The following is a 26,999-nucleotide window of genomic DNA, read 5'->3' as shown; positions in this document are numbered from 1 at the left end:
ATGGCGGAGAGCGAGGCGGAGACCCCCAGCACGCCGGGCGAGTTCGAGAGCAAGTACTTCGAGTTCCACGGCGTGCGGCTGCCGCCCTTTTGCCGCGGGAAGATGGAGGAGATCGCCAACTTCCCGGTGCGGCCCAGCGACGTGTGGATCGTCACCTACCCCAAGTCCGGTGAGCCCTGCGCGGACCCCGCCCCGGCCGGCTCTGCGGCGCGCCGGCGTGGACGCTGCGGCCCGCGCGCGGGGAGGCGGGGGGCCGACTGGGGGTGGGGGGCCGAGGGCGGGGGTGCGATGCCTGGAGCCCGACAGGGCGGGGTGGGGGTGGTCGGCCCGGGGTTTGGGGGGAAACCAGGTGTTTGGAGGTTGAGCCCCCGGTGTCCGTGGCCAGGTGGCGTCCTGTGGGGATGGAGCCTTGTTTGGCGGCGGCGGCTGCCAGGCAGACAGGCCCAGGCCCGCCACCCTTCACTGCCTCCCCTCCCGCTGTCCAGCTGGCTGTGTGACCTTGGACAGTCACTCAACCTCTCTGTTCTTGGGTTCGGTTCAGCCCTTTGATGAGCGCCAAGTCCTGGTGTTGATCTTGGGGAGGGGGTGAAACGGGGCCTCAGGGCTGTGTGCGTCCCTCATTTCCTGCGTGGGCACTGGCTGGGGGATGGGACTGGCCCGTGCCCAGAGTGCAGTGTCCGATGTGTCCCCCCTGATTCAGGGCCGCCTCCTTCACCCTGGTATATCCTGGCTTCCGGGACCCAGGACAGTCACATTTCCTAGCATTAGAATGTCGCTTTCATGACCGCTGTGTGAAGCCCAGGTGATCATTCGCACTCCCACTGTATGGTGGGCACTGAGGCTCAGAGAGGGGAGGCTGCTTGCCCAAGGTCACACAGCTGATGGGCGGGAGGAGCTGAGATTTAAGGCCAGGCGGGTGTGCATGTGCCCAGGACCTGATGTAAGAGATTTTTGATGTAGTGCCTCTTCTGAGGTTTGTAGGGAAAAGGGGCAACTTTCCTGTTTGACATTCTTGCGGGTTTCCATTGTTGCCGCTGTCCTGAAGAGAGAGGGATTCACTGCTCTGAACCCAGACAGTGCAGTGCGTCTTTGGCCTGGTGTCCAGGGTGGTGGCCTTGAGGTCGCGTGGTCAGAGGATCAAGCTGGCAGGTTGCTGGGAGAGCCTGTAGGCTTGGCTGTCCTTGCTGTGCAGGGCCCCAGATGCTCAGGGGGTAGGCCTTGTTCTCCCAGGAAGGCGGAAGAAGGGGCTTGTGAGTGGAGGGGTGGAGAGGAGTCTGGAGGCACTGCTGGGCTGTCTTTGGGAAGAAGGAAAAGGAAGTGTGGGGATTCACAATTGGTCAGATTTTAGAGCCAGGGATATCATTCATATATATAAGACCCCCAGCTGGGTGTGGGCGGGACAGCACTTGGCTTTCCTCCTGTTCCGTGGGATCGCTGAAGGCTGAAAATGGCCTCCTGTCAGTTTAGGGCAGGGTCTGCCTACCTCTGAATTGGGAAAAATGTGGGCACCTCTGAGGATTTCGGAGTGGCAGATGGGCAGTTGTGGTTCTCTGTTACTCCCCTCCATTTCATGAGTAGGAGATGGTGGCTGAGAAGCTGGGCTGCTGCCAGGCTGGGGAGGCCCTGGGCATAGAGCTTGCTTGAAAGGCATGGCCTTGAAGCTTGTGGGGAGGCTTTAGACGGGCCCAGCGTTGGGGGCCTGCTGGGGTTCTGCAGGGACCTTGATGGGAATGAAGTGTTAGTTTAAGGAAGTTTTCTGGATAACCAAACCTCACATCTTGTTTGTAACTTGCATCTTTCAAAGATAAAAACATGTCCTTTTGAGTTTGCTCTCAGAAGGAGAGCAAAGATTGGCTCTTCACTTCGGAAACAGAGAACCCAGCTCAGCCAGAGATCCTGGTGTGGGGTCCCTTTGCACACAGCCTGAAAGAGCCTCCTTTTCAAAGCTTAAAATTATTTTTCCCCTTATGGTCTTTCCAGGCCCTTACTGTTTCTCCATCTGCCCCCTGCTGGCTCCTTTTGCCTTTTACCTGTCGAGTGGGCAGCTTGAGATGGCGCTAGTGGTAAAAAAAAAAACACACACACAAAACCTGCCTGCCGATGCAGGAGACATAAGAGATGTGGATTTGACCCCTGGGTCAGGAAGATCCCCTGGAGACAGGCATGGCAACCTCCTCCAGTACTCTTGCCTGGAGAATCCCATGGACAGAGGAGCCCACCGGGCTACAGACCATGGGGTTGCAAAGAGTCGGACACAACTGAACAACACAAACCCATTTTAAGGGCTTCCCTGGTGACTCAGTGGCAAAGAATCCACCTGCCAATGCAGGAGACTCTGGGTAGGGAAGACCCCCCCGGAGAAGGAAATGGCAGCTCACTCCAGTATTCTTCCCTGGAGAATCCTATGGACGGAGGAGCCTGGTGGGCTACAGTCCATGGGGTCGCAGAGAGCTGGACATGTCTGAAGCGACTGAGCATGCATGCAGCCTGCAGGGCAGCCTGAAGATGCCCTTGTTCGAACCAGTTGTGAGCCAGAGGGAGAGGACATTAGTAGCACTCAGCTGGCGACTTGCCATGCTCCGTGCTCTGTCACTTGCAAAGGGCTCTGTTCATCATGGCAGTAAGCTGTCTGCGGACCTCTCTGACCAGAGGTGGTCTCCATTTCAGAAGTCCGGCACAGAAACTCTGGGAGGTGAAGTGGCTCGCCCAAGCTCAAGTGCCTGGGACGAGGCTTGTTTGAGTTGACGGCGGGCCCGGGAGGGAAGCAGCAGGGTGTCACGGTTTGTGTAGGCCAGTATCTGCTATTCCTTTTTTGCTTTCCTTCTGGTTCTTAACCTTCACCCAGTCCATCCTGCTTGTCCATGTCGTGGGATGGTGACAGGAAAAGTGAGAAGTTTTCTCAGGAAGGATGACCTTGCTGAGACCAGTGCTTCTGGAGGCCCCATGTCCTCTCAGCCCCCACTGCCTGTTAAGTTCATTACTCAAAATAACAGAGGGGCCGGAAGAATCAGTCCCCCAAATCTAGTTTTCACTCAACCAAAGATGGCACGCCCTGGAGGTCCTCTCCAGTGGCAGCTGGTGTGGCAGGAGGAGCTGCCTGGGGGGCAGGATCTGGGTTCCTTCCCACCCCCCACCCCACCCCAGGCAGTTGCCCTCAGGCGATTCCCCTGCTGTGAAATCCACACAGAGGCTGCTTCTGCTCCCGGGTCCTTGGAGGCGCTATTACTTTGAACGCAGGCCAGGTGTAGTTTGCTGTGGGCCCTCAGAGTGGTGAAGTGGCCCCTTGACGAGTCCCACGTGCCTGGTGCTCTGCCGTGTTAATCCAGAGGCTCAGAGAAGGCACGGACTTGCTCAGAGTCACACAGCAGCTGAGAGACAGTCAGGTCTAATCCGTCCTCTGCTCCGCAGCCAGTTTCGCCCCTGCCCCTCTGGAGGAGGGAGCTGGACCCAGGCCCCAAGGAGGAGGGAGGATCCCACCTTCTCTCCCCTGCTCTGGGGTGGAAGTCTCAGGATGCTTCGGGGTTTTAGGGGTTTTTGTCAGAGTTCTGAGTCCTGGGCCACGTGGACTTCAGGCGGCCGACTTCACGATTCCATTCCCTTCCCGTCCCCGCCTCCCTGCTTCCTCCTCCCCACCAGGAGTGGGTCTGCAGGAGGCTCTGGCTTCGACATTGAGGGCCTGGCTTTGGAGCCCAAAGACCTGCATGTGAGTGCAGCTGTGCTACTCACCTGCTGGCTGCCCCTGGGCAGGTGAGACCACCTGAGCTGTGCTGCCCTCGAGGGTGGGAGAGGCTGCCTCAGCGCCTTGCTGGGCAGCTGTGAGGATGGGTGGGAAGATAAGCCGGGGCTCCTGCCTGGATCAGATGCACCATAAGCAGAGGGCAGGGTGTCGTCAATGCCAGCTTTCACTCCCTGAGCACCCGTGGCACCCTGACCTTTCCTCGGGGCTGGGCATGCAAAGAAAAGTCCTGTTGGGTGCCTGTCTTCAGTGAATGCTCAGCCTGCCGGGGGCCGGACGGCTCCAGTGTGGACCCACGGGACCGCTTGGGTTCCCAGTGCCCAAGTCTAAGGGGTCGCAGTGAACTTGCAGGTGGCCCCAGGGCCCCTGTCCACCCCACCCCTCTGGTGGGGAACGTCAGTCGGATCCTGCTTTCCTCTACAGTACTTCAGTACTTCTAGAACTTTTCTGTGTTTCTGACATTTGAGCTCAGGTGACAGGTTAGGACTGTGCTGTCTTAATACGGGAGCCTCTAGTTCCCAGGGGGGTATCGAAGTTTAAGGAATTGAAATAAAATTATAGAGATTCAGTTCCTCAGTAGCACTGGCTACACTCCATGAGCTCAGGAGCTGCACATGGCTAGTGGTCATCGAGCCGGACAGCAGGCTTCAGCTGTTTCCATCCTCACAGAGGTCCTGCAGGACGGCGGCAGTTCGCACTGTGACCCCACGGTGGGAGCCCGTGGTGCCTTCAGTGTCCGGGACCCTCCTCGCTGTCCAGTGTTGACGGTCCTTCTTTCTTACAGCCTCTGGTCCCAGGGTCTCTCTCTCTCTTTAGTTGCCAAGTCGTGTCTGACTCTGCAACCCCATGGACTGTAGCCCGCCAGGCTCCTCCTCTGTCCATGGGATTCTCCAGGCAAGGATACCCGAGTGGGTTGCCATGTCCTTCTCCAGGGGATCTCCCTGACCCAGGGATCGAACCGGGGTCTCCTGCATTGCAGGCGGGTTCTTTACCGACTGAGCCGTGAGGGAAGCCCAGGGTGTCCGGTGTTAAATCCAGTCTTGTCTGGGCGACATCTGTCCCCAAGGCCATGGAGATCACGTGGGCTCTGGAATGTGCTCCTTGGCTCGGCCTGGGCATCCCCGCTCCCAGCTTTTCTTTCCTTTGGTTCTCACCTGTCTTGAAGTGCACGCCCATTCTCTGGTCAATGATGGGGGGACGGGAGAGCCTGGCCCGACTCCAGCCCTGTCCCTGTGTGACTTCAGTTTGCTCTTGAAAAATGAGAGGGTTAGACCTGATAGGTTCATCTTTAGTCTTAAGAACTCTCTGGGGCTGGGAGACCCACAGGCCACAGCCTGGATGATCTTTGGCAGAGAGCGTCCCCAGGCCTGGGAGATGGGCGCAGGGAGTGTCGTGAACGCAGCCCTCAAGGAGCTCACACGGACACTGGAAAGCCAGGCTCCTAATGCTGACAGCTGCCCAGCGGGCCAGGGTGCTCATTCTCGGGGATCAGGTAGGGGGCCCAGGAAGAGGGGCTCCGAGGAGGAGGGTTGCAGGGGGGCTGCATGGAGGAGGTTGCGGGACCTGGCTGTGAGAGTTGGTGGGGCCTCCCCGTCCATCGTGTTTGAGCCTCGGAGCAGCTTCGTGTTCTTCGTTGTTGCCTCTCTTGGATAGAAACAGGCCCCCTGAGGGGCAAGGGCGGTGTCAGCGCCCGAGGATGCAGGTTTGACTTGCAGACGGTGGGGAGGAGCCAGCCCCAGGGGAGCTGGACAGAGGGACAGCCTGGCCTCGGTTCTGGGCTGGACGCTCCCAGGTTTCCAGGGATGGTTATCGTGTTCTCCCAGCCTGGGGAGGAGACTGGCCTCAAATCCAGATCCGGAAGCAGGCTAGGAAGTTTTGGGGGAGGAACTTGCCACCCACCCTGAGCTCACGTTTGTGCCAGGATCAGAGTTGGCATCCCTGCCTTCCAGCTCCGGGGTGATGAGTGCCCCCCAGCAAGCACCTGCTCACCCGCCTCCCTGAGGATGTCCCCGGAGGTCTGGTTCCAGATGACTTGTCGCCTTCCTGTATCCTTCCCCTCTCTCTCCCTTGCCTCCTCCCTCTTCCTTCCCTGTGCTCTGACTCCAGCTGTTCGCCCATACTCGAGAGGGCTTGGCTTTGGGGAAGGAGGTGGCTGGTCCCAAGAGCCGGGGTTGGCTGGGAGAGCAGCCTTCTCATCACCGTATGAGACCTGGAATGAAAGCCTCCAGAGGAACCCACAAGGTTCTGGAGGAAAGATGGGAGCAGGGCCACCGGGACGAGAATCTGCTGACTCCGTGGAATTAGGAGGAGGCCCCGAGCCGACTCTGAGCTTCAGGGTCTCATGGGGCTCCTCAGCTCTCCTTCCTCCGAGGCAGTGAGGACTGCTCTGCCGTTCCCCGCCCCCACATGCACCTCGGTACTGTGCTTCTGTGGCTCCACCACCCAGGAAGTGCTCAAACCTGCCCACCCCTCTCAGCCCCCCTGCAGTCTTGGGAGCCTTCCTCTCTCACCTGGACTGTTGTGTGGCCTGCCTCCTGGGTTCACCTTTCACTCTGCAGCCAAAGTGACCTCTTAGGAACGCAAGACCACGCCCCCGAGGGTTCGCTCTCTCTCCCAACTCCGCCATGGCCTTCAGGCAGTGGTGAAGTCCACCCCGGGGCCGTCCTCTGGTGGTCAGCTGTCCTGCCCCTTGCTCACCAGCACGGTGAGCACGCATGGCTCTCCCTTCCCCCAGCCTGGCTCCCTCTCTCTGGGATGCTCCTGCCCTCCCTTCCCTTCCTCTCCTTTTCCCTCCCTCTCGATTACCAGATGTGGACCTCTGTTTCCAGAACGCCTCTCAGCTGTTCACTGTGGGACTGAGCGTCCTCCTGTGCCTCCCCCCGCCACCTTTCAGGACTTCAGAGGTGCCACGCCGTTGTCTGCCGGCTTGCATTGCTTCTGGTGAAAAGTCAGCTGTGATTCTTTGTTCCTTTTGGAATGGATCCTTTCTCCCCCCTTCTGGTGGCCTTCGAGATGTCCTCTTTACCTTTGGTTTTCAGTGCTTGGATATGAGGTGTCCAGATACATGTATTTTTTAGGGGAGGAGGATGCCTATTTCGCTTGGGCTTCTCTGAGCGTCTCAGTGCTGTGCTTTGATGCCTTTCCTTATTTTGGAAGAATTCTCAGTCACCACTGCAACTATTTCTGGTGTCCCGCTCTCTCTTCTTCTTTTCAGATGCCAATTACACATGTTAAACGATTTGATATGGTCCTGTAGCTCTTGGACATTCTATTTTTTTCACGCTATTTTTCTCTTTGTGTCTCAGTTTGGGTAACTTCTGTTGGTCAGTCTTCAGGTTGACTGATCCTTCCACTGTGTCAGGTATACTGACGAGCCCACTGAAAGCATTCTGTATTTCTGTTACCGTGTTTTTATTTTTTCTCTAGCATTTCCATCGTGGTTTCCATCTCTCTGCTGAAGTATTCATCTGTTTACGCTTGTTGTCCATCTTCTCCATGAAATCCTTCAACATTTGAGTCAGGATACTTTAATATTCCCTGAGTCTGATTCTGTTGATTGTTTTGTCTCCTGACTGGGATTTTTTTTTGGTTTTTCGGTGTTTTTTTTTTTTGATGTGTACTACTTTTTGATTGGATGGTGGACACTGTGCCAGCATTGGAGACAGGAATCATTTGTATTGATGCTTTGAAACCAGCCTGTCTCTTCTTGGCAGGCGGTTAGTGTAGGCAGTGAGTCAGTCTAGTAGGAACTGGGCTGCGTTTGAATTGTGTTATCACTCTGGTCACTTGAGTGACCGCTGGTGTTAACTCCTGTAGCACCACCTCGTGCTCCGAGTGGCGGGGGTGGTGCTGAGTGTTCAGAGGGTCTTTCCTCAGTGTTCCTGGCCTGTTGTTCAGTTGCTATGTTTGGACCTACTGGTTAGCACACCAGGCTTCCTCCACTGTCTCCCGGAGTTTGCTCGGATTCATGCCCATTGAGTCAGTGATGCCATCTAACCATCTCATCCTCTGCTGCCCCCGTCTCCTTTTGCCTGCAGTCCTTCCCAGCCCTACCTTCAGCATTGGTCTGAATCTTAAGAGGGGTTTCTCCCTACACCCTGTCCCCTCCCTCAAGGGTGGACAGCTGGTACTTGTTGCCCTGTTACTGGCTGAGAGAGGAGGGTTTTGAGGGCGTTGCCTGGTCCAGCTGCAGCCTTAGGTAGGCTCTGGGTTTCTTGGTCTTGATGGAACTTACTCAGTGATGCCCTCCAGTGGCTGCCAACTCTGCCTTGATGGTGGGTCTTGTGCGGGAAAGAGTCTCGCATCCCTCTTTCTGCATTTGGGGTCTTCAGACCCCAGGGACAGGTTTCTGCCCTGCCCATGGAGCCAGAGTTCTTTTCTTTCACCCAGTCTCCAGCCATGTTGGGTCTTCACCAGCACCCGGGTGGGCGGGGGCAGCAGGTTTTGCTGCCCCTCCTCCAGTGGCTTAACGCTTTCTTCCCATAGGGGAGAAGGGTTCCAGGAGGTTTTCTGTTTTCCTGGGGGAGCTGGACTGACCCCAGCTGTGGCACCTTTGTGTCCGGTGCCTGCAGAGCGCCCACGGGGTGGGTTGAGCACAGGTGCTCGTCGCTGCGTCCTCTTCAGACCTCTTTATGTGATGACCGGAAGTAGGAGGCTCTGAGCCCCCGGGAGGGGGAGTGCAATGACTGTGGGTTTTGGAAGCTCAGTGTTAGCTAACTTAGCAGCTAGAGAACCTAATGCCAGGAGGGGAGGGCAGCAGGTACATGGACCCGTTCACTGCAGGGCCTAGGAGTCGTACACTGCACCCCTCGGAGGAGTTTGAAGGCAGGAGGCTGTTGCAAAGACAGGCAGGTTTCTTTGGGGGAAGTGGGTCCAGAGAGGTCGTGGAGTTGGGACTGTCACACACAGCAATAGGCTGGGATACAGTGCTGAGTTGGAAATGGACATCAGGTGAAGACCACAACCTCACCCTTCTGCTCAGCTCTCCTGGGATGCCTGCGGTCCCCTGGGGCAGAGAGTGGAGGCGTCTCCTCTGGAGAAATTGACCCCAAAGTGAAGACTTAGAAATGCTCCCACGCGGGCAACTGCTGTCATAGTCATGAGGGTGCCGGGCTGGGCTGCACTCGTGCATGTGAGGCCCTGCGGTCAGCAGGCGCGTCCACCACAGAGAACTGTGACCTGGGGCTTGTTCTCACCTGTGGGTGGACTCAGGGTCTCCAGATCTTAGCATCTCCAACAGGAAGGACAGAGGCCTGCCAAAAGAAGACAAAAAGCAGCAAGAGGCACTCAGCGGAATCCAACACAACGTGCAGAGCAGAAGAAAACCTAAAAGAACCACCCGTGGCACTCTTGACTCTGTTCCACTGTGAGAGTGAAGGCAGGTACGCTCTTGGTGAAGAAAGCAGTCACACCAGGAATGAGCAAGTAGGGATCCTGAAAGAACTCTTGGAATTAAAAACATTGTAGCTGAAATTTTTAAAACTCAGCTGTGAGGTTTGGATGGTGAAGCAGAGGAAATGTCCTGGAAAGTGGAACAAAAATTGTTACAAATTGATGACAAGTGGGAGCAAAGAGGTAAGAAAAGTAGAAGGTCTCAGAGTTCCAGAAAGAGGGAATAGGGAGATCGGGAGACCTAGAAGTCAGGATATCCAGACTGGAGCTTGAGTTAAAGGCCCCCTTGTGCCTGAATGTGTCTCCAGGCACCGTGAATAAGAGACCGGGCTGAAGCACTTAACTGTGAAATTTCAGAGGAGATCGCAAAGCTTCCAGAGATAAGAATGGGCCACATTCAAGGGACGAGGAACCAGGACCTCAGAGTTCTCAGCACAATGCTGGCAGCTGGAAGATGGGAACAGTGCATTCGGGGTCCCCAGCCTGGAACCCCATACCCAGCTCAGCCAGCCGTCCCGAGCCAGCTAGAAGCAGGTGCTTGTCGTCAGGCTCCAGCTCATAGAGGGTGGGCTCTGCCGCCGTGCACGCGGACACTGAGGGGCACACGGCTAGAAGATTGGGTCCCTCCAGCCCCACGGAGACGCAGGGAGACATTTGTGGGGCGCCGGGGGGCAGGGCACGACCCTCAGAGATTCATGGGGTTCGAGCACAGCCCCTGCATTTGGCTGTGTGGGGAGTGTTTGCCAGGAATTATTATCCAGAGTCGGGCAAGGAATTGTTAATAGGCACATAAAACAGTGAGCAAGCAGGCAAAGGAGACAGTCTTGTATGAGCAAGGAAGCGTTACCACCGCACGCTGTACTTTGGATTAGACCGAGAATTGTGCCAAGACCACGTTGGGGAGAGAAGCCTGCAGGAAGGAAGGCGGCTCGGTCAGCAGTCAGTAACCCATCAGAACGTACAGATGTGAAATAATGGTGTAAGCATGTCAGAAACTGGAGGGTAAGAGAAGAATCAGCAGGGCTTTGCTGTGTTCACAGGAGTGGGGTGGGGAGGGGTGTGAGATTTCTGACCTCAGTCCTTTGACTCTTTTTACAATTTATTTTTGACTGTGCTGATTGCCCTTGCTGCGTGCGGGCTTTCTCTAGTTGCGTTGAGCGTGGAGGGCTCTTCTTCCTTGTGGCTCAGACTTAGCTGCCCCTCGGCTTGTGGAGTCTTCCCGGACCAGAGATCGAACCTGCGTCCCCTGCATCGGCAGGCGGGTTCTTAACCACTGGACCACCAGGGAAATCCGCTCCTGACTTTTAGACCAGGTATACACGTGTGATCTTAGGTAAAGAATAAAAACGAAAGGATCAGAATTCCAACGTTTCCCAGCCCCAGGATCCTGGCGCCTGGGGGTCCAGTTCCAACTGGTTCCGACCATGGCGTGCTGGTCCGTCCTGTCCCCAAGGGTTCTGGTAGGAATCTTGACGGGCTCCACCCCAGCCATCCCCAGGGAGTTCTGCCCAAACCTCAGTGTTCTCTGCCGATCAGAGTCACTGCCACCGCCTCGGAGCTGCCAGGGAGCAGTTTCCCTGCCGTCAGCAGAAGCGCGCCTGTGAGCCATTGACTCGCATCTGTTGACTTGAAAACGAGCTGCCGGAAAGCGTGTGGCTCGTGTTACTCCCGCCTGGCCAGTCCCGCGTATCCCTGGGTTGAAAGCCTGGCTCTCCTCCACCTCACCTTGAATTTGCTGGGCAGCGGGCTGGCCTCCCGGGCACCTCTCCCCAGGGGGATCAGACACAGAGGGGAGGCGGGGAGGGGCTGAGGCCTGGCTTCACCCCCGCCTGCTTTTGCCATCCTGTCCAGGTGGCTGGCTGTGGCCCCCGTGCTCCCCAGGGGTACTGGGGAGGCTGTCCGTGCAGGGCTGCGGTTCCCGCCACTCCAAGCGTCGCTCTCCCTTCCCCAGCTCTGTGACCTTGGCCCGGAACCTGAATCCCGAGCTTCTTTATCCACCCTGGGGGTGCTTGTAGACCCTGCCTCGGCCATGTCGGGCCTTGCCCCTGGTGTCACCCATCAGCCCATCTTTGTGGGAAGGTGGCCTGGCTTGAGGTGTGAGGAGGCTGGGGTATTTCCAATGTGAGCAGTCCAGGTGAGCAGTGCAGTGCCCACAGGTGTTAGGGGATGTGACCTGGGGCGGCAGGAGGCGGGGGTCCAGCTTCTCACTGGAGCCCAGAACGGGGTGCAGCCTCGCAGACCACCTTGGTGTTAGTGCCGTGAGACCTGTGCTGGCCTCCTGGCCCCCCAGAATGACAGGTAGTACCTGGGTTGTTCTGGGCCACTGAGTTGTTGGTAATTGGTTATAGCCGCTGTAAAAACTAGTAATACGATGCAGCCTCGCTCCCTGTGCACACAAGCTGCCCCCCGTCAGCTCCCCAGAGGTGCCCAGAGCGTTGCGTGCAGCTGAACAGGAAGCCCAGGTCACCCAGTGCCCCCAGGGCTGGGGAGACTTGGGTCCAGGGAGGCCTCTGAGTGGTGGCCCAAAGCACAAGTCCAAGGTGACTAGGCAGAAGGGCAGCCCGTGGCAGGCCTGGGCCCTGGGTGCTGGGTGCAGGGGATGGTGGAGAAGGCTGGCCGCAGCACAGAGGGTCAGAGTGGCGGAGAGGAGGCCACAGGCTGAGCAGGACTGTGTCCCTGGACGTGAGAACAGCAGGGCCTGGGCCCGGGATTCCCGGCCACGGTAGCCAGGAGGATGGGTGGACGGGCTGGGCAGGGTAACCCCTCGGCGGTGGGACCTGGAGCACCAGTGGGCAGGGCAGGCGCCTGGTGTAGAGCTTGCAGGGCCGGGGCTGCCTGCAGGGTCGGTGTTTGGACTTCGGTTGAGGGGCTTTGTCTGGACCCGGGTAGTGACTGTCTGGTAGAGTCATCATCCCCGGTCATTCTTTTCCGTGGTGGTTTGGTCACATCCGGCCGGCCTGGGGACACCGGGGGCCGTTGCCTGAGCTGGTCCTGTGTCTCCCACTCCCCGTCCTCCCTGGTGCCCGGCAGGGGCATGGTGCGCCCTCCTGAGCTGGAGACGGGAGGGCCAAGCGGTGCTCCACCAGGAAATGGACTTACAGGGCTGCCCTGGAGAGGGGGCTGCGAGGGACAGGCCGCAGAGAGCTTCCTGTGGGCTCTAACGAGGCTGGCCTTCCGGCACAGCTCCTTAATGGAGGCACGGATGGAGCTTGTGAAATTGCTGTGTCGATGCTGATGTTAGAAGTACTAATGTGCAGAAATGGCTGTCTGGGTCATGCCTGTGGGGGCTGCTGGGGTGGGGCGGGAGCGCTAAATGCAGCTCCTGAAGAACTCCTTGGCGGTGGTTTAGTCGCCCAGTCGCGGACTGCAGCCCGCCAGGCTCCTCTGTGCATGAGATTTCCCAGGCACGAATACTGGAGTGGGTTGCCATTTCCTCCTCCAGGGAATCTGCCCAACCCAGCGATCAAACTCACGTCTCCTGCACTGCAGGCAGGTTCTCTACCACTGCACCACCAGGGAAGCCTGAAGACCTCCCTGGGAGGAAACTGCCCACGGTCTGATTTCTAAGGGTAACCCCCCAGTTCCCACCCCCACTCTCCCTGCCTGCCCCCACCCAAGTGCAGCTGCCTTGAGCTGCTGGGTGGATGGGCCTCGCCAGGAGGAAGAGGCGGATGGGGGCCACACACTGGCGCTGTGACCTTGGGCACCATCAGGCCTCAGGAACCTCCCCTCTAATGGGGGCGATGGTCCCTGCATCTCAGGTTGGAGGGCGACCACAGCCGCAGAGCAGACTCCCTTTGGCGCCTCGCTCACTGTGCTCAGCACCGCGTCTGGACCCAGCCCTGCCAGGCGCTGCAGCCCTTTGTGGCTCCCGTCGTCCGAGTCCCGGGGCTGATTCATTCATCCTGCTGCTCACTGACGCTTCCGCTGTTCCCAAGGTTTGCTCTTCTGAGGAACGCTGCAGGGCTATCCTGGTCTGTGTCTCTCAGCGTGGTCCTGGCTGTTGTCGTTCCTCAGTTGCCCAGTCGTGTCTGACTTTTTGCGATCCCGTGGACTGGAGCACGCCAGGCCTCTCTGTCCCTCACCATCTCCCAAAGTTTGCCCAAGTTCATGTCCATTGCATCAGTGATGCCATCTCATCCCCTGATGCCCTCTTCTCCTTCTGCCCTCAATCTTTCCCAGCATCAGGGACTTTTCCAGTGAGCCAGCTGGATGGCCAAAATACTGGAGTTTCAACTTCAGCATCAGTCCTTCCAATGAGTATTCAGGGTTGATTTCCCTTAACATTAACTGGTTTGATCTCCTTGCTGTCCAAGGAACTCTCAAGAATCTTCTCCAGCACCACAGTTTGAAGACATCAATTCTTTAGCGCTCTGCCTTCCTTACAGTCCATCTTTCATAACCGTAGGTGACCACTGGGAAGACCAGAGCCTCAACTACAGGGACCTTTGTTGGCAGAGTAACGTCTCTGCTTTTTCAGCACACTGTCTAGGCTTGTCGAGGTTTCCCTGCCAAGAAGCAAACGTCTTCTGATTTCATGGCTGCAGTCACCATCCGTGGTGGTTTTGGAGCCCAAGCAGAGGAAATCTGTCACTGCTTCCGCCTTCTGCTCCTCTGAGTAACTGCAGGGTTGTTCTGGCCCATGTCTCTCGGTGCTCTCCTGGTACATTTCTCGTTACAGGTCAAAACCACAGACCGGTGTTTTGGTTTAGTAGATACCAGGAGACGTGGTTTTCATTGTAAATAATAATTGACTGGCCACCCATTCCCCTGGACCCTCATCACTCCTGGGTATATGGAAATTCAGGTTCTGGAAGTCCAGGACTGAGATCACACGCTCATCACAGTCCTCGGGTCCCTGGGGGAGGCAGGCACCGCGCGTCCTGTTCACCCCTCATGGCGGTCTTGAGAAATCTCCTGTCTGCATTCGGTGCCAACAAGACAGGAGCTCAGAAAGGCCGGCTCAGCCACAGTCACCCCGAGAGGTGGCATTGAGGCAGGCAGTGTTCCTCCACTAGACTCAGGACACTGCTGAGACCTCACTGCAAAACCTGGATCCCTTCAGTCCTTTCCTGGAGCGGTCAGTGCTCCCTCGAGAGCAGGGCTGGCCCTCAGGCTTCCTTCCAGGCGCCCCCTCACCAGCTTCTCTCCCTCCAGGCACCAGCTTGCTGCAGGAAGTGGTCTACTTGGTGAGCCAGGGGGCCGACCCTGATGAGATCGGCTTGATGAACATCGACGAGCAGCTCCCGGTCCTGGAATACCCACAGCCAGGCCTGGACATCATCAAGGTGGGCTCGGGGCAGGCGTCACAGCCCACGTGAGCCCCTTGGGGCCTTCCTGTGGTTGCTTCTGAGGGGTTCCTGGGGCCCCTTTGGTTGGAAGGAAAGCAGCGAGCTCCTGGGACCCCAGGTGGCCGGCAGGGAGAGACTGCCGGCCTGAGCTGGTGATGATGACCCTGGAACCGAACCAGAGGGTGATAGGGGGTAACTTCGAGGAAGAAAGGAGGCAGCTGCCGGGAGTAGGGGGGCAAGGTGGAGGTGAGGGGCCTCCTCCTGTGGTTCATCCTGCCTGTTGGGGGGACTGGGTAGGATGTGTTTGCATCATAAATACTTGGTACCAAGAGTGAAACAGACATCCCCGAGTCCCGTCTGGCCCACCCCTCATGTTATCTGTTTTTTTTTCTCTGCACCCTCCCCTCTGCCACGTCTCAGTTCAGGCCTCACTTCCCGCGTGGCCCCCTGTCCATTCTCCTGTGAGATGGGCATTCTGAAGCTCTGAGAGCACCCCCACACCCCCAGGTCAGTGTTCGCATTGCTGCCGGCCGAGCCCCACTGTGGAGCTGAGTGGGCGCCCGCTGCTGGCGCCCTGCTCCTGGCCTTGCGGTCCCGCCCAGAGCTGAGCTGACCCTGTGACGTCAGAGCCCTTACAGCACTTAGAGCCCACAGGACAGGAAAAGCGAGGGTCCTGGTGGTCGAAGGGTGGCCCCTCCGGACAGGAGCAGCGTGGACGGGCTAGGGCCTGTCGGCGGGGACCCCTGAGTCAGGGCCTGGGGGCGGAGCGCTGGCTGATGGAGGGGCCGGGCGTGGCAAGGTGCAGCGGGGGGCCCTGCGCTGAGACCACTGCAGAGCCCAGCGGCCCTCCTCCCTGAGCTTCTGTTTCCTCTGTGGCCCTTCATGGCCCGTCCTGCGGCCGCTCTTGGCCGCTCCAGGCTGCAGCCCGCCCTCGTGTCCTCTGAGCAGACCCTTGCCGGTATACTTAGACTCAGGCTGTGGGTGCCTGCGTCTGGCTCGTGTCTGCCCCCGCCACGGTCCAGCCTGGGCAGGGCTGGGGGTCGTATCTCAGGGAGACGTTTCTGGGGCAGGGGTGCTGGTCCTGACTCATCCAAGGCCCCATAGGGCCCAGGGCCCGTCAGAAAGTCTGCGTGTCCTCTGACCGCCTCCCCTCTCTGCCCGCCACAGGAACTGACATCTCCCCGCCTCATCAAAAGCCACCTCCCCTACCGCTTCCTGCCCTCCGACCTCCACAACGGCGATTCCAAGGTAACCCTGGCTCCCCACTGCTCCCAACCGCTTCCTCCTCCTGGAACCAGGGACCCGTGTGCCAGTCCAAACTGTGGTCTGTCACAGGCACGAGTTCCCAGAGAACCTTGGTGGGGTGGGACCCCCGGAGAGACGTCCTGGAGTCTTGTCGCTAGTGTTTTATATCTGTGTTGCTTACCTGGGTTCTTCCTCACAGTTGAACTTGACCAGCCAGGGCTCAGCCTCTGCCTGTTGGAGACCTAAGGACTCAACAGCTGCTTTCACTGTCTGCTTTTTTTCCGTTTCCTCAACTGCATGAGATGTTGGAGACCTATAGTTCTCGTCACCAGGAGGGTCAGGACCATAATTTTTCCGTCTTCTGCTGATTTTAAAGCAGAGCTAGAGACACCGCAGCGTTCATAGCAGCCCAGTGTCCGATCGCCAGGCTGCGGAAGCAGCCTCAGTGCCCGTCCCCAGATGAATGGGCATGAAAGGTCTGGCGGGTGTGTGCGGTGGGAAGCCATTCGGCCGTAAAGAGAGAAGGGGGTTCTGCCATCTGCAGCAGTGGGGCTGGACTTGGGGGGCCTTAAGCCAGACAGAGAAGGACAGAAACTGTTTGGCATCACTTGATGTGAGTTTTCCAGTGGAATCTGAAAAACTGCAGCAAACTAGTGACTGTAATAGGAGCAGCCAGACTCAGAGATGAAAAGGAAGCCAGTGGCTACCAGTGGGGAGAGGGAAGGGGTAGGGCCAGACAGGAATGAGGACTAAGAGATACAGACTGTTGTAGAAAATGGACATGAACTTGGGCAAACTCTGGGAGACAGTGAGGGACAGGGAGGCCTGGCGTGCTGCAGTCTATGGGTCCCAAAGAGTCAGACATGACTGGGCAAGTGAACCACAGCAACAACATGTATAAAATGAGCTACAGGGGTATATTGTACATCATGAGGAATATAGCACATGTCTTATATAATAGGAATATACTCTTTACAAATTTTGAATGACTATTTTATACATGTGACATATAGAATACTGTATATCAGCTATCAGTTCAGTCACTCACTGACTCTTTACGACCCCATGGACTGCAGCACGCCAGGCCTCCCTGTCCATCACAAATTCCTGGAGTTTGCTCAAACTCACGTCCATTGAGTAGGTGATGCCATCCAACCATCTCATCCTCTGTCGGCCCCTTTTCCTCCTGCCTTCAATCTTTCCCAGCATCAGGGTCTTTTCCAAGGAGTGAGTTCTTCACATCAGATGGCCAGAGTATTGGCGCTTCAGCTTCAGCATCAGTCCTTCCAGTGAATATTCAGGACTGATTTCCTTAATGATTAACTGGTTTGATCTCCTTGCAGTTCAAGGGACTCTCAAGAGTCTTCTCTAAAGTATCAACTGTAGTTTAATAAAAACAAAAAACAAAAAACAAGTAGTGCTAGAGGACAGAAATGTGATTAAACACGCAAGCAATTGTCCTAGCTGATGCTGCCGTGTGGACAGGAGTCCATCTCTGCTGAGACAGGGCCACAGTGAGACGGTATTTGGTCCTGGCGTGTGAAGGGCTGGCCTCGCTGTGGGTAACGGGGTAGGAGAGGACCTTGTAGATCAGTGAAACCCGCTCGGGGTGGCCTTCCTGGGCCGGAGGGTTGCAGACTAACCTCCTCCGTCTGCCCGCCTGTGCTTCCTTCCTCCCCCTGCCCACCCCCACCACCGCAGGTCATCTACATGGCCCGGAACCCCAAGGACCTGGTGGTGTCTTATTACCAGTTCCACCGCTCGCTGCGGACCATGAGCTACCGAGGCACGTTCCAGGAGTTCTGCCGGAGGTTCATGAACGACAAGTGTGAGTGTCTGTGTGTGACGTTCCCGCGGGGGTGCTTCCCATCACCCCAGGGCTGTGATCACCGCGGGGCCGGCCTGCTTCCCTGCTGGTGGGCAGCGGAGCATGGGCTGAGGGGGGTCAGGAAGTTTCTGCCAGGCCGAGCGGGCATCTGACGCCGAAGCCCGTGTCTCTCCCCACACCCCTGTGGTTCTGAGAAGTCCCTCAGTTAAAAGCATCCGTATCCCTGCCTGGATTCCAAGCTGTGAGAAGTGGCCTAGATACCCCCAGTTATTGCCCGAGGCCAGCGTGGAGGCTGCGGCTTCGTGTGAGGGCCCCGGGCCTTCAGCTGGATTTGAGGGTCAGGCTTGAGCTGCAGGCCGGTGTGGCAGGTGGGGTTCACTCCGAGGGAGGGGCGGGACGGTGCTCTGGGCAGGAGGCTTGTTCCCAGGGGAGAGGCCTGAGCAGGGGCTGAGCATGCCAGGGCCCCTCCATCCGTGTCTGCCCCCCCGCCGGGGAGGAGTGGACCAGGGAGGGAGCTGTCCCCTTGGCCGTGGGGTTGGTTCTGGTCCCCCACCTGCCAACCCTGGCTTCTCTGCACACCTTGCTGCTTAAGACTTTGCACCCAGGAGAGTTTTGAAATTAATTTGTCTGGAGACTCTCCTGCAAATACACTTCCTGTTTTATTTCCCAGCTCAGGAAACCCTCAGCCTGGTTGTCCATTCGTTGTCTGGCCCAGGCAGGGCAGGGGTTCTGCAATGAGATTACGTGGCAGGAGCAGGATAAAGCGCTTAGAGGCAGTACAGGAGCGCAGCACCCCAAGTTTACATGGGACCTGGGGCGGCTGAACTGGAGCCTGGCTGAAGACCAGACCTCCTGAGTGAGCTCCCCACAGTGCCTGAGGCCCTCTCTTTGCTGCCCTTGCGTCTCTGCTTCATCCCAGCCTGGGGAGGAGGGACCCCGGATGGGAAGGGACAAGTGTAGGGCCCCAGCGCTGTGCCTTAAGGCCCTGAGAACCTACTGAAGGCCTCTGTTCAGCCTCCCTTCCCCCAGCCCATCAGCTGGCTTGGGCCCCTCCTGGTCTGTCAGGCGTTTGGTTCCCAGAGCCGTGTTTTAAGTCCTGGTTTGCGTTCCCGCCTTTAAAGCATCCACCAGCACGGGAACACCACCACTGCAAATAGTGGGTGTCCACCGCATTCACACTGCCCCCTGCTCAGGCCGGAGGAGTTGTAAGTTACCCAGTACAGGCCCCTCCACCTCGTGAAGGTCATGTTACTGCCCAGCACTGACGTTCAAGGCTGTACACGCTTGCTGTGGTCCCCCAAAGCCGCTGCACCCAAGCACCCAGTCCTGTTTATTCCCCGCTCTGAGAAGGCTTGCCTTCTCTGTCCACGGTGCTGAAGAGCTTGAGTGCTGTGCAGAAGAGGCAGTGAAACTCGCTGTCTGTCCACTGACAGCCAGGGCGCACTGCTCCGAGGCCTGTGTTGGGGGTCGTGACACACACACTACAGGGCGGGAGTTGGGGGGGGACTGGCCCTGAGTGCCAGGGGACAGGAGCAGGGTGGAGGAGTGCCTGCATCCCCCGTCTTCTTGGCCTCCCTGTCCCCGAGTCGCCCCCCACCCCTCTGCCACCCCATCCTCAGGCCCTGGTTGTCTGTCTGTGAGTGTTCTCTGGGAGGGTGGGGGTGTTCTGGTCTCCCATGTCCATTCCCAGTGGACCGTTCAGTCCTAGGACGCCGGTCTGCCTGCCAACTGTGGGTCCAGACTTCGGAGCGTCTGCTCAGGGCCCCCAGGGTTACCAGCCTGCCAGTGAGTTGGTCAGGTCCCTTCCTTCTCTGGACTCGTCCCCATGCTGAAGATCGGGACGGCTGGCCTGGCCCTCGTGTCCTGCCCTGTGCGTGGGTCTCCTCCCAGTGTGGGAGGAGCAGGGATGTGCCAGGCTGACGGGAGGGTGCGAGACCTGGAGTCTGAAACCTTGGCTGTGGGAGACTGGGCCAGGAGGGCCAGGGTTCATCCGGCCGCGGGCCCAGTGAGGCCTTTGGCTGTAGCCTGCGCTGTTGATTCATTTCTGCCCACTCACCCCCATCCCCTTGCAGAGCGCCCCCTTCCTTCTCCATAAGTGGCCTAAAGAGGGCCTTCTGCTCTGCTCCACTCCCCCGCCAGTGCCGCCCTGACCAATACCTCCACTCCCAGGACCCACGTCTGGCTGTGGGCCTAGGCTGCTGCTGTGCCGTGCCTTGCCAGCGGAATGGCAGACTGCTGATGCATTGGGCTGGCGGGGTTGGGGTCCCCATGTGCCAGCCTTGGTCGTGCGGGTACGCATGGCTCTGGCACTTGGGGGACTTCAGTAGTACACATGGGACCCCCAGTGCGTCCCACCAGAGAGGACACACAGCGATGCCCCCGCTGGTCCCCAGGGGCCGAGACCTGTACCTGCTTCTCTGGGGGCAGCAACCTAGTGGTAGGGGGTTGGGGGGTGGGGCGCAGGTTCTGTTGTCATGCCGTTCACAGAGGAGGAGGTGCAGACAGGTTCAGGGCCTGCTCCGTCTCACGGCCAGTGAGGGTGTGAGAGGCCGGCTGCCTCTGATCCAAGTCCTCGTCCTCTGCCCTCCTGCCTGGCCACTGTCTGATGGTGCTGTCTGCCTCGGACCCCGCCTGCCTGTGCCCCCCCTGGTTCTCTGAGGCCCCTTTGCAGCCCCCTGCCCTGCTTCCTGCCCAGCCCTCGCGGATCGCTCCAAGCTTGCCTGGCATGGGAGGTGCCTGCCCCAGGCCTTGGGGCTCCCTCCCAGCGCTGGTCACTCCCGTGTGGCTGTCACCAGTGTCCTTGGGCTTTGCCATCAGGCTGGGAGCTCCTCTGGCCTTGGGCTGTGTGTCGTGTCCTGGGGTTCGGGAGGTGGATGCGTGCTCAGTTAAGTGAGGGCCCCGGCAGTGTGGCCACCACTCTTGACTGGCCCCTGTTATCCAGCCAGACCTGCTTCCCAAGGCCCCACCGGCCCAGGGTCCCCCACATTCTCTGGCCGAGACCTCCCTCTGGTCCACCTGGAAGCCCCCTTGGAAGCTGCCCTCACAGTGAGGGGTGTCAGTGTAAACCAGTGGTGAGAACCCGTAGTTTTTACGAAGAACGCTGTGAAGCGGCCTGGCCACACTGACTGTTACATGGGTCCCCCTGTGGCCATGGGACCCCAGCCCCAGGCCACAGCCCAGAGAGTCGTGGGACACACTGGCTGTGCTGGTGTGAGCTCGCATGTTGGGACGGCCTGCTGCCCCTCTTGGTGCAGAGCCTCCCGGTCCTGCCTGTGTTTGATATGTGCGGGCCTGGCAGGCCCCATGTCAGCTCTGTCTAGAGTGCCGCGCCCCACCCCACCCCACCCCACCCCACCCCAAGCTCTTGTCTTCCCGACTGCAGACCAACTGGCCCTGGGCCCAGCTCCTCTGGGTGGCCCTCTCTTGCGGTCACCACGTGTCCAAGAAGCTCCTGGAGCCGGCATCTGCGCACCCAGGGGACGGAGGCCTCCCTGCTCAGGGTCGGGCCTTGGGCGTCTGGGAGGTGGGGCGGAGGCCAGCGGACGGGAGTGGTGGGGCAGGCGGCCAGGGGGCGTGCTGCTGCCTGAGGAGCCGGAGCTGCATCGCAGCTGCTGGGCAGAGGACTGAGCCGCCATCCACGCGCCCGTCCCTCCTGCGACCTCTCCTGTCCCCTTGTGTCCACAGTGGGCTATGGCTCCTGGTTTGAGCACGTGCAGGAGTTCTGGGAGCACCACATGGACTCGAACGTGCTTTTCCTCAAGTACGAAGACATGCACCGGGTGAGTGCCTTGGGGGGCGCCTGCGGGGGGGCGCCTCGGGGCGGTGCCTCGGGGGCGTGTCCTGAGGGGGTGGGTGCCTGGGGGTGGGTGCCTCGGGGGCGTGTCCTGAGGGGGTGGGCACCTCGGGGCGGGTGCCTCGGGGGTGTGTCCTGAGGGGGTGGGCGCCTGGGGGTGGGCACCTCGGGGTGGTGCCTCGGGGGCGTGTCCTGAGGGGGGTGGGTACCTGGGGGGCGTGTCCTGAGGGCATGGGTGCCTCGGGGGCGTGTCCTGAGGGGTGGGTGCCTCAGGAGTGTGTCCTGAGGGGGTGGGTACTTGGGGGGCGTGTCCTGAGGGGTGGGTTCTCGGGGGTGTGTCCTGAGGGGTGGGTGCCTTGGGAGTGTGTCCTGAGTGGGTGGGTACCTGGTGGTGGGTGCCTCGGGGGCATGTCCTGAGGGGTTGGGTACCTGGGGGCGTGTCCTGAGGGGGTGGGTGCCTCGGGGGCGTGTCCTGAGGGGTGGGTGCCTCGGGGGCATGTCGTGAGGGGGTGGGTACATGGGGGGCATGTTCTGAGGGGTGGGTGCCTCTGGGGCGTGTCCTGAGGGGCAGGTCCCTGGGGGGTTTGTCTTGAGGGATTGTGCCCTGGTGGTTAGGTGCCAAGGGGCAGGGGTGATGCTCCAGGCTCTGGTCGGTCCCACAGTGGAGCCCTCAGGGAGGGTGGGACCTGCAGTGCCTGGTCATCAGGGGTGCGTCTGGGACCCCAGGGTTCCAGGTGGGCCCAGAGCCCTTGACAGAGCTTCACCTCCAGCCCATGCAGGCCCCCAGTGGCCTGGGCCGTGCGCCACTCCCAAGTTAGGGGTGGCCTGCAGTGCTTCCGAAAGGTCTGTTTATTTTTATGCTTCGACAGTGGTGGAGCACCACCAAGCACCCTGTCCAAGGTGAGGGGACCAGCTCGGGGTGGCCGAGTCTGCGTTTCTCGTCCAGGCTGTCAGTCTGTCTGTCTGTGGGGGGCGGGGAGCTGGTGTGCAGGCTGCTGACCACCCAGCGGGTGTGTGCTGGTATCTGGCCTCTGCTCCCTGGGGCACGTTCTGGGCAGCGTGTCCGCCGTCACATGTTTGTCCATCCACTCAGGGCTTCGGGCATTTGGGCTGTTTCCATTCTGGGTAACTATGAGCAGAGTTCTGTGGGCGTTCCCGTGTCTGGGTGGACACTAGTTGTCTTTTCATCTTTTTTTTCCTCTACCTCTGTGCTGGGATGGGGGGGCGCGGGGCTCCAAGGCAGGGCGGGATGAGGAGCCCGCCTGTCCAGCTGCAGACGCAACTGTAGGGCCCAGTGCCAGCTGGCAGGTTCCTCCCAGCGCCTCGCTTTTGAGTCACTTAGTATTTCATCCCGAGAGAGCAGGGCGTGCAGTTTACAGAAAACTTCAGAGCTGAAACACAGCCCGCTTCTGTGGCCTGCTGTGGCCTGCTGTGGCCTGTGGCCCGCTTCTCCAGACTCGCCCGGAGGCTGTGTCTGCCTTGCAGGCCTGCGGGAGAGGAGACAGCCCCTAACACTCTCCTCACGTGGCCCAGCCACTGCCGGCCGGTGTTTGGTCTGCCAACAGACAGCCCTGGCTATGGGCAGGATGCTGGGCACAGCGAGGCTGGGGCAGAGGCCGCGAGGGGCTTCAGTGATTCCTGGGGCAGGACGTGGCCATGGAGGGGCGGGGCTGTGCGGTGAGCTGGTGGGCAGGGCCCCTCGGAGACGGTGAGGCAGCGGTAGCTGTGCCGTCGGCAGTGCGGGGGTGCCGGGGCCCATAGACGGCTTCGCGTCAGCGTAACGAGCGTCACTGAATCTTCACAGTGAGCCAGGTTCCCTGCCCCGAGAGGTGGGCTGGCCCTGGGGCCCCAGGGTCCCCCGGGGCCTCCTCAAGGCTCTCCTGAGTGCCGTTTGTTTTCCAGCTGATGGCGTGGAAGGAAGGGGAGAGCGAGCTGGTCCTGCCCCTGGCACAGTGCCCAAGCGCCTTCCTTTACTGCTTGCTACTTTGGGACATGGCCGCCGCTACATCAGGGTCTGCTTCCAGATTCCCAGAGGTCCGGGGCGGGAGCTAAGCGCCCTCGGGCGGTCTCTTAACCCGGATTCTTATTTCCTGAAGATTATGATGTCTGGTTTGTCTCGAGGACTTGAGTTAGGCCATGCATAAAAGGTCCCCTGAGTGGTGTTCTGCAAAGGTGCCGCCTCCGACGGGCTCCCGCATCCCCACCCTTGTCTTCCAGGACCTGGTGACCATGGTGGAGCAGCTGGCCAGGTTCCTGGGGGTGTCCTGCGACAAGGCGCAGCTGGAGTCGCTGATCGAGCACTGCCACCAGCTGGTGGACCAGTGCTGCAACGCCGAGGCCCTGCCCGTGGGCCGGGGTACGTGCCCACCCGGCCCCTAGGGCCCCCGCCCCCTCCCTGCCGGCGTCCTCACGCTTTCCAGACCCCATCCTCCCCCTCCCCGTCCCTGAGTCAGGGTTCAGCCTCATATCTCCAGAGCCTTCCACTCCCCAGGGGGAGCGGAAGAAGGTAACCCAAAAAAGGGCCACTGAGGATCCTGGAAGCCCCTGCTGCAGTCAGCCTGTGACCCTGCACAGAGTGCAGAGTTCACGGTGGGGCGGCTGCTGGCGGGGGAGTGTCTCAGGCTCTTTGGGCAAGAGGTTTTCAGGCAGACACCTCCTCAGACGTCCCCCACCCTGGCAATGGGTTTGGGGCTGTGGAGTTGAGGAGCACAGAGCGTGCACACAGCTTCCTCGAGCTCCAGCTGGCTCTAGGGGTCTGTGTGAGCAAGGGCGTCTCCCTCTGTTCCCCAGGGGAGGCAGCCACTCAGGTGAGGTGCAGCGCATCCCAGGGAAGGGGTGTGTGTGTGTGTCTGTGGTGTATGTGCTATGTGTATATGTGAGGGGTATGTGTGTGCACACGGGGTGTGTGTGTGTGTGTACGCATGTGAGAGAGTGACAGCAAGCAGGAAGTGCAGACCTCTCCAGGGCTGGTTGGGCAGCTGTCACAGAGGCCAGCACGCCCTCCCGGCCCGAGAGGCCGGGGGTGGAGCCGTCTGCGGTGCGGGCAGGCGTTCCCGCAAGAGTCCTCCCAAGGTCCACGGGGGCCGCTCTCTGTGCCCCGAGGGCTCGTGCTCTTTGCAGCTGCTTCCCGGTAGACGGCCCAGGCATTCACATCCGTGGCACCTCAGATCGTGGCCGAGGCTGGTTCCTAGCTCCCGGGTCGGAGGGGAGGGCTCAGGAATGACACCGCGCTCCACGAGCAGCTGCCCAGAGGGGAGAGAGGAGCTCCTCCGCGGCCTGCCGGGCTGCTCTGGCCCTTCGTCCTCCCTGTACGGAGCGCTGGTTGGGTTGCCGACCCATGTGGCTCCCAGGCTGTCCTGAAGGTCAGGCGGTTGGGTGCCTTCCTGTCAAGGCAGGCGGGCCACTCTCCGGGAAGACGTGTGTTAACGAGCCACGTCACCCTGCCGTTTATTTCCTGGCTGCATCTTCACGAATGTTTATAATTTAAGATTTATTTGCTCTTTTTTAGTTTTGCTTTGGCTGTGTTTTGTTACCCTTGGGTGTGACCTTCTCCAGAAGCCCCCCTTCCGGCTCACTCGTGTGGTTAAGAAGTGTCAAGAGCATACTGCATGCACAGATGCTTCTTCCGCTGTGTTTGCTTTTATCATCGTTTACCTTGGTTTTGCTTTATTTCAGTTCTTCGGTTTTGTTTTCTTTTAGCACATTGCCTCTTTGCTCGGAAGACCTCCTTGCGTTGGTGAGAATGCAGGGGCTTGAGTAGCCAGCTGCATTGCTTAGATTTGATTCATGTCACAGCATAAATTGCACTGTCTTGAGTCCAAATCCTAAACCAGGTGGGTGACTCCTCTGACGAGCTCTCGGCTGCCTCAGCTGAGAAAAATAATCATGGAAAAAAAACATATGGTGTGGTGGGTCTAGAGCTTGTAATTCTGACCCTGAGGTGTCCTTAGAGGGTAGCAAGAACAGCCTCTTGCTTCTTTTCCTCTCCATCACCAGCAGATAATTTTTCATCACCGAAGAGAAAACCCGTATCACTTTGGATCTGTTAGCTCAGTGTTTCAGGGTTGCAGTTTCATACATTAGGTCCTGCCAGGACAGGGGCGACTGTTACTAGCGCAGCTTAATGAGAGATGCTTGCTGGGATGGTCAGAGCTCTGCCGTCAGAGATGCCGACGGTGAACATAATTTTAGGCGAGCATCTCAGTGCCCTGAGGCCGGTGTGTAAAAAGCTTGGCCACAGTGCTCTAGGTGACACACTCACTGCAGACGGAAGGGCAGGAACCCGTTCCTGACTTCCTCACAGTCACCATTCGTAGTGACCAGAACCGAAGACCTTGTAGTTAAGGAAGGTGGGTTCAGCAGCTTTCGTCATGTTGATCTCTCTCCCTTCACAAAGAAGGGGAAGGCCCGTGCCAGCCCATCAGTTTGTTGGCTCCAGGCCCCTCATGTCCTGCAAGGGGTGGGCAAAGGGGGTCTGACCAAGCCTCACTGGACTGTCGCTGTGATAGAGCAGCCACAAGGGCCTGGGTGGGACTGATTTTGGTGTCGAGTTGGGAGCTCTGATGGTTTTATTCCCTGTCAATTCTCCCCTGACGTCACACGGGCAGGCTTCTCGAAATCTCCACCCTTGACCTGGCCCTGGCAGCTCCCTGCCCACCATGAAACGTTCTGCCTTTGTGGGGATGATTTTCGGTTTCCCTTTAAAAATTCTCCAGAAGCAACAGCCGCCTTGGTGGAGCTGTTGAGCTGCCTGAGTAGTGGTGTCACAGAGCACACAGATCCCACATGGCGCCTGAAGCGCAGACCCGGGCCACGGACACTGCCCATCCTCGGGGGTGTTGGGACTCACGCGCCTGCTCTGCCTGGTGCTGGGGGCCAGTGGTGGATGGGCAGTGCCTCCCCAGGGCCTCAGCTCTGCACATTTCTGGTCCTGGGTGAAAGCACACCGGGATGGCCAGACTCAGGGAAGCGGGCTCAGCTAGCCTGTGGTTCACTCGGCCGTCGTGGTCCCCACGGGACAGGTTCAGAGGGGTCCGGGGATAGGTGTGAAACCTTCCAGGTCCCTCTCCCCAGCTCCCTGTGGTTTGGCAGCTGGGCTGACCGCCAGTGAACTCAGCATGCCTGCCCCTGTCTGTGTTGCAGGAAGGGTCGGGCTGTGGAAGGACATCTTCACTGTTTCCATGAACGAGAAGTTCGACCTGGTGTACAAGCAGAAGATGGGGAAGTGCGACCTCACGTTCGACTTTTATTTATAATATCAGCAACCGCACACTTGCATGCTCACAGTACCCAGACACTATAGCTCAGAGTCCCGTTTGCACTCATTTGTTCCTTGCTGGACAGACTCTGGAAGTGAGACCCCGGGGGAGGGAGGGGACATGGCCGGAGAAGCTGGAGAAAGTGGGTTTGAGTTCTGATCCAGAGCAGCTGTCTCGCCTTTGAAGTCTAAAACGTCTGCCCACAAAGATGGCGATTCTGCTGGACCACGTGTCACGTCTGTTAACATATGCAACTAGAGTGTCTGCCTTTATTACGACCCACACTACATATTGTATTTTATAGAGCTTTTCACTGGAAACCTGAATAAATGTCAGTAAACCAAATAAAAGTTCATTTCCGAGGGGCTCAGGAGAGCCACACCCAGGTGGTAGGAAGCGCTCAGGGTTGACTTTATTTTTTTTTTTTTGTCATTCACACGGCACAGCCATTCGGTCC

At 58.9% G+C, this 26,999-nt stretch overlaps 1 protein-coding gene across 1 annotated transcript; it reads left to right on the top strand.

The window, feature by feature from the left end:
• SULT4A1 (sulfotransferase family 4A member 1) lies at nucleotides 1–26,539 on the top strand. Its single transcript, XM_052641043.1, has 7 exons — nucleotides 1–169; nucleotides 14,285–14,415; nucleotides 15,586–15,666; nucleotides 17,365–17,491; nucleotides 21,176–21,270; nucleotides 23,502–23,640; nucleotides 26,427–26,539. The coding sequence occupies exons 1-7, from the start codon at nucleotides 1–3 to the stop codon at nucleotides 26,537–26,539; spliced, it is 855 nt and encodes a 284-aa protein (XP_052497003.1).
• Nucleotides 26,540–26,999: the final 460 nt, after the last annotated feature.

Source organism: Budorcas taxicolor, chromosome 5, assembly GCF_023091745.1.
Source record: "Budorcas taxicolor isolate Tak-1 chromosome 5, Takin1.1, whole genome shotgun sequence".
Lineage (NCBI taxonomy): Eukaryota > Metazoa > Chordata > Mammalia > Artiodactyla > Bovidae > Budorcas > Budorcas taxicolor.
Note: the sequence above shows the minus strand (reverse complement) of the source record. Positions and strands in the feature narration are given on the sequence as shown.

Excerpts from the sequence above, each read along its gene's own strand:
- SULT4A1 (XM_052641043.1), top strand. The coding sequence starts at position 1 with ATGGCGGAGAGCGAGGCGGAGACCCCCAGCACGCCGGGCGAGTTCGAG. Across the intron at positions 170-14,284 it reads CGTCACCTACCCCAAGTCCG|GCACCAGCTTGCTGCAGGAA; the intron begins GTGAGCCCTGCG and ends CTCTCCCTCCAG. Across the intron at positions 21,271-23,501 it reads AGTACGAAGACATGCACCGG|GACCTGGTGACCATGGTGGA; the intron begins GTGAGTGCCTTG and ends CTTGTCTTCCAG.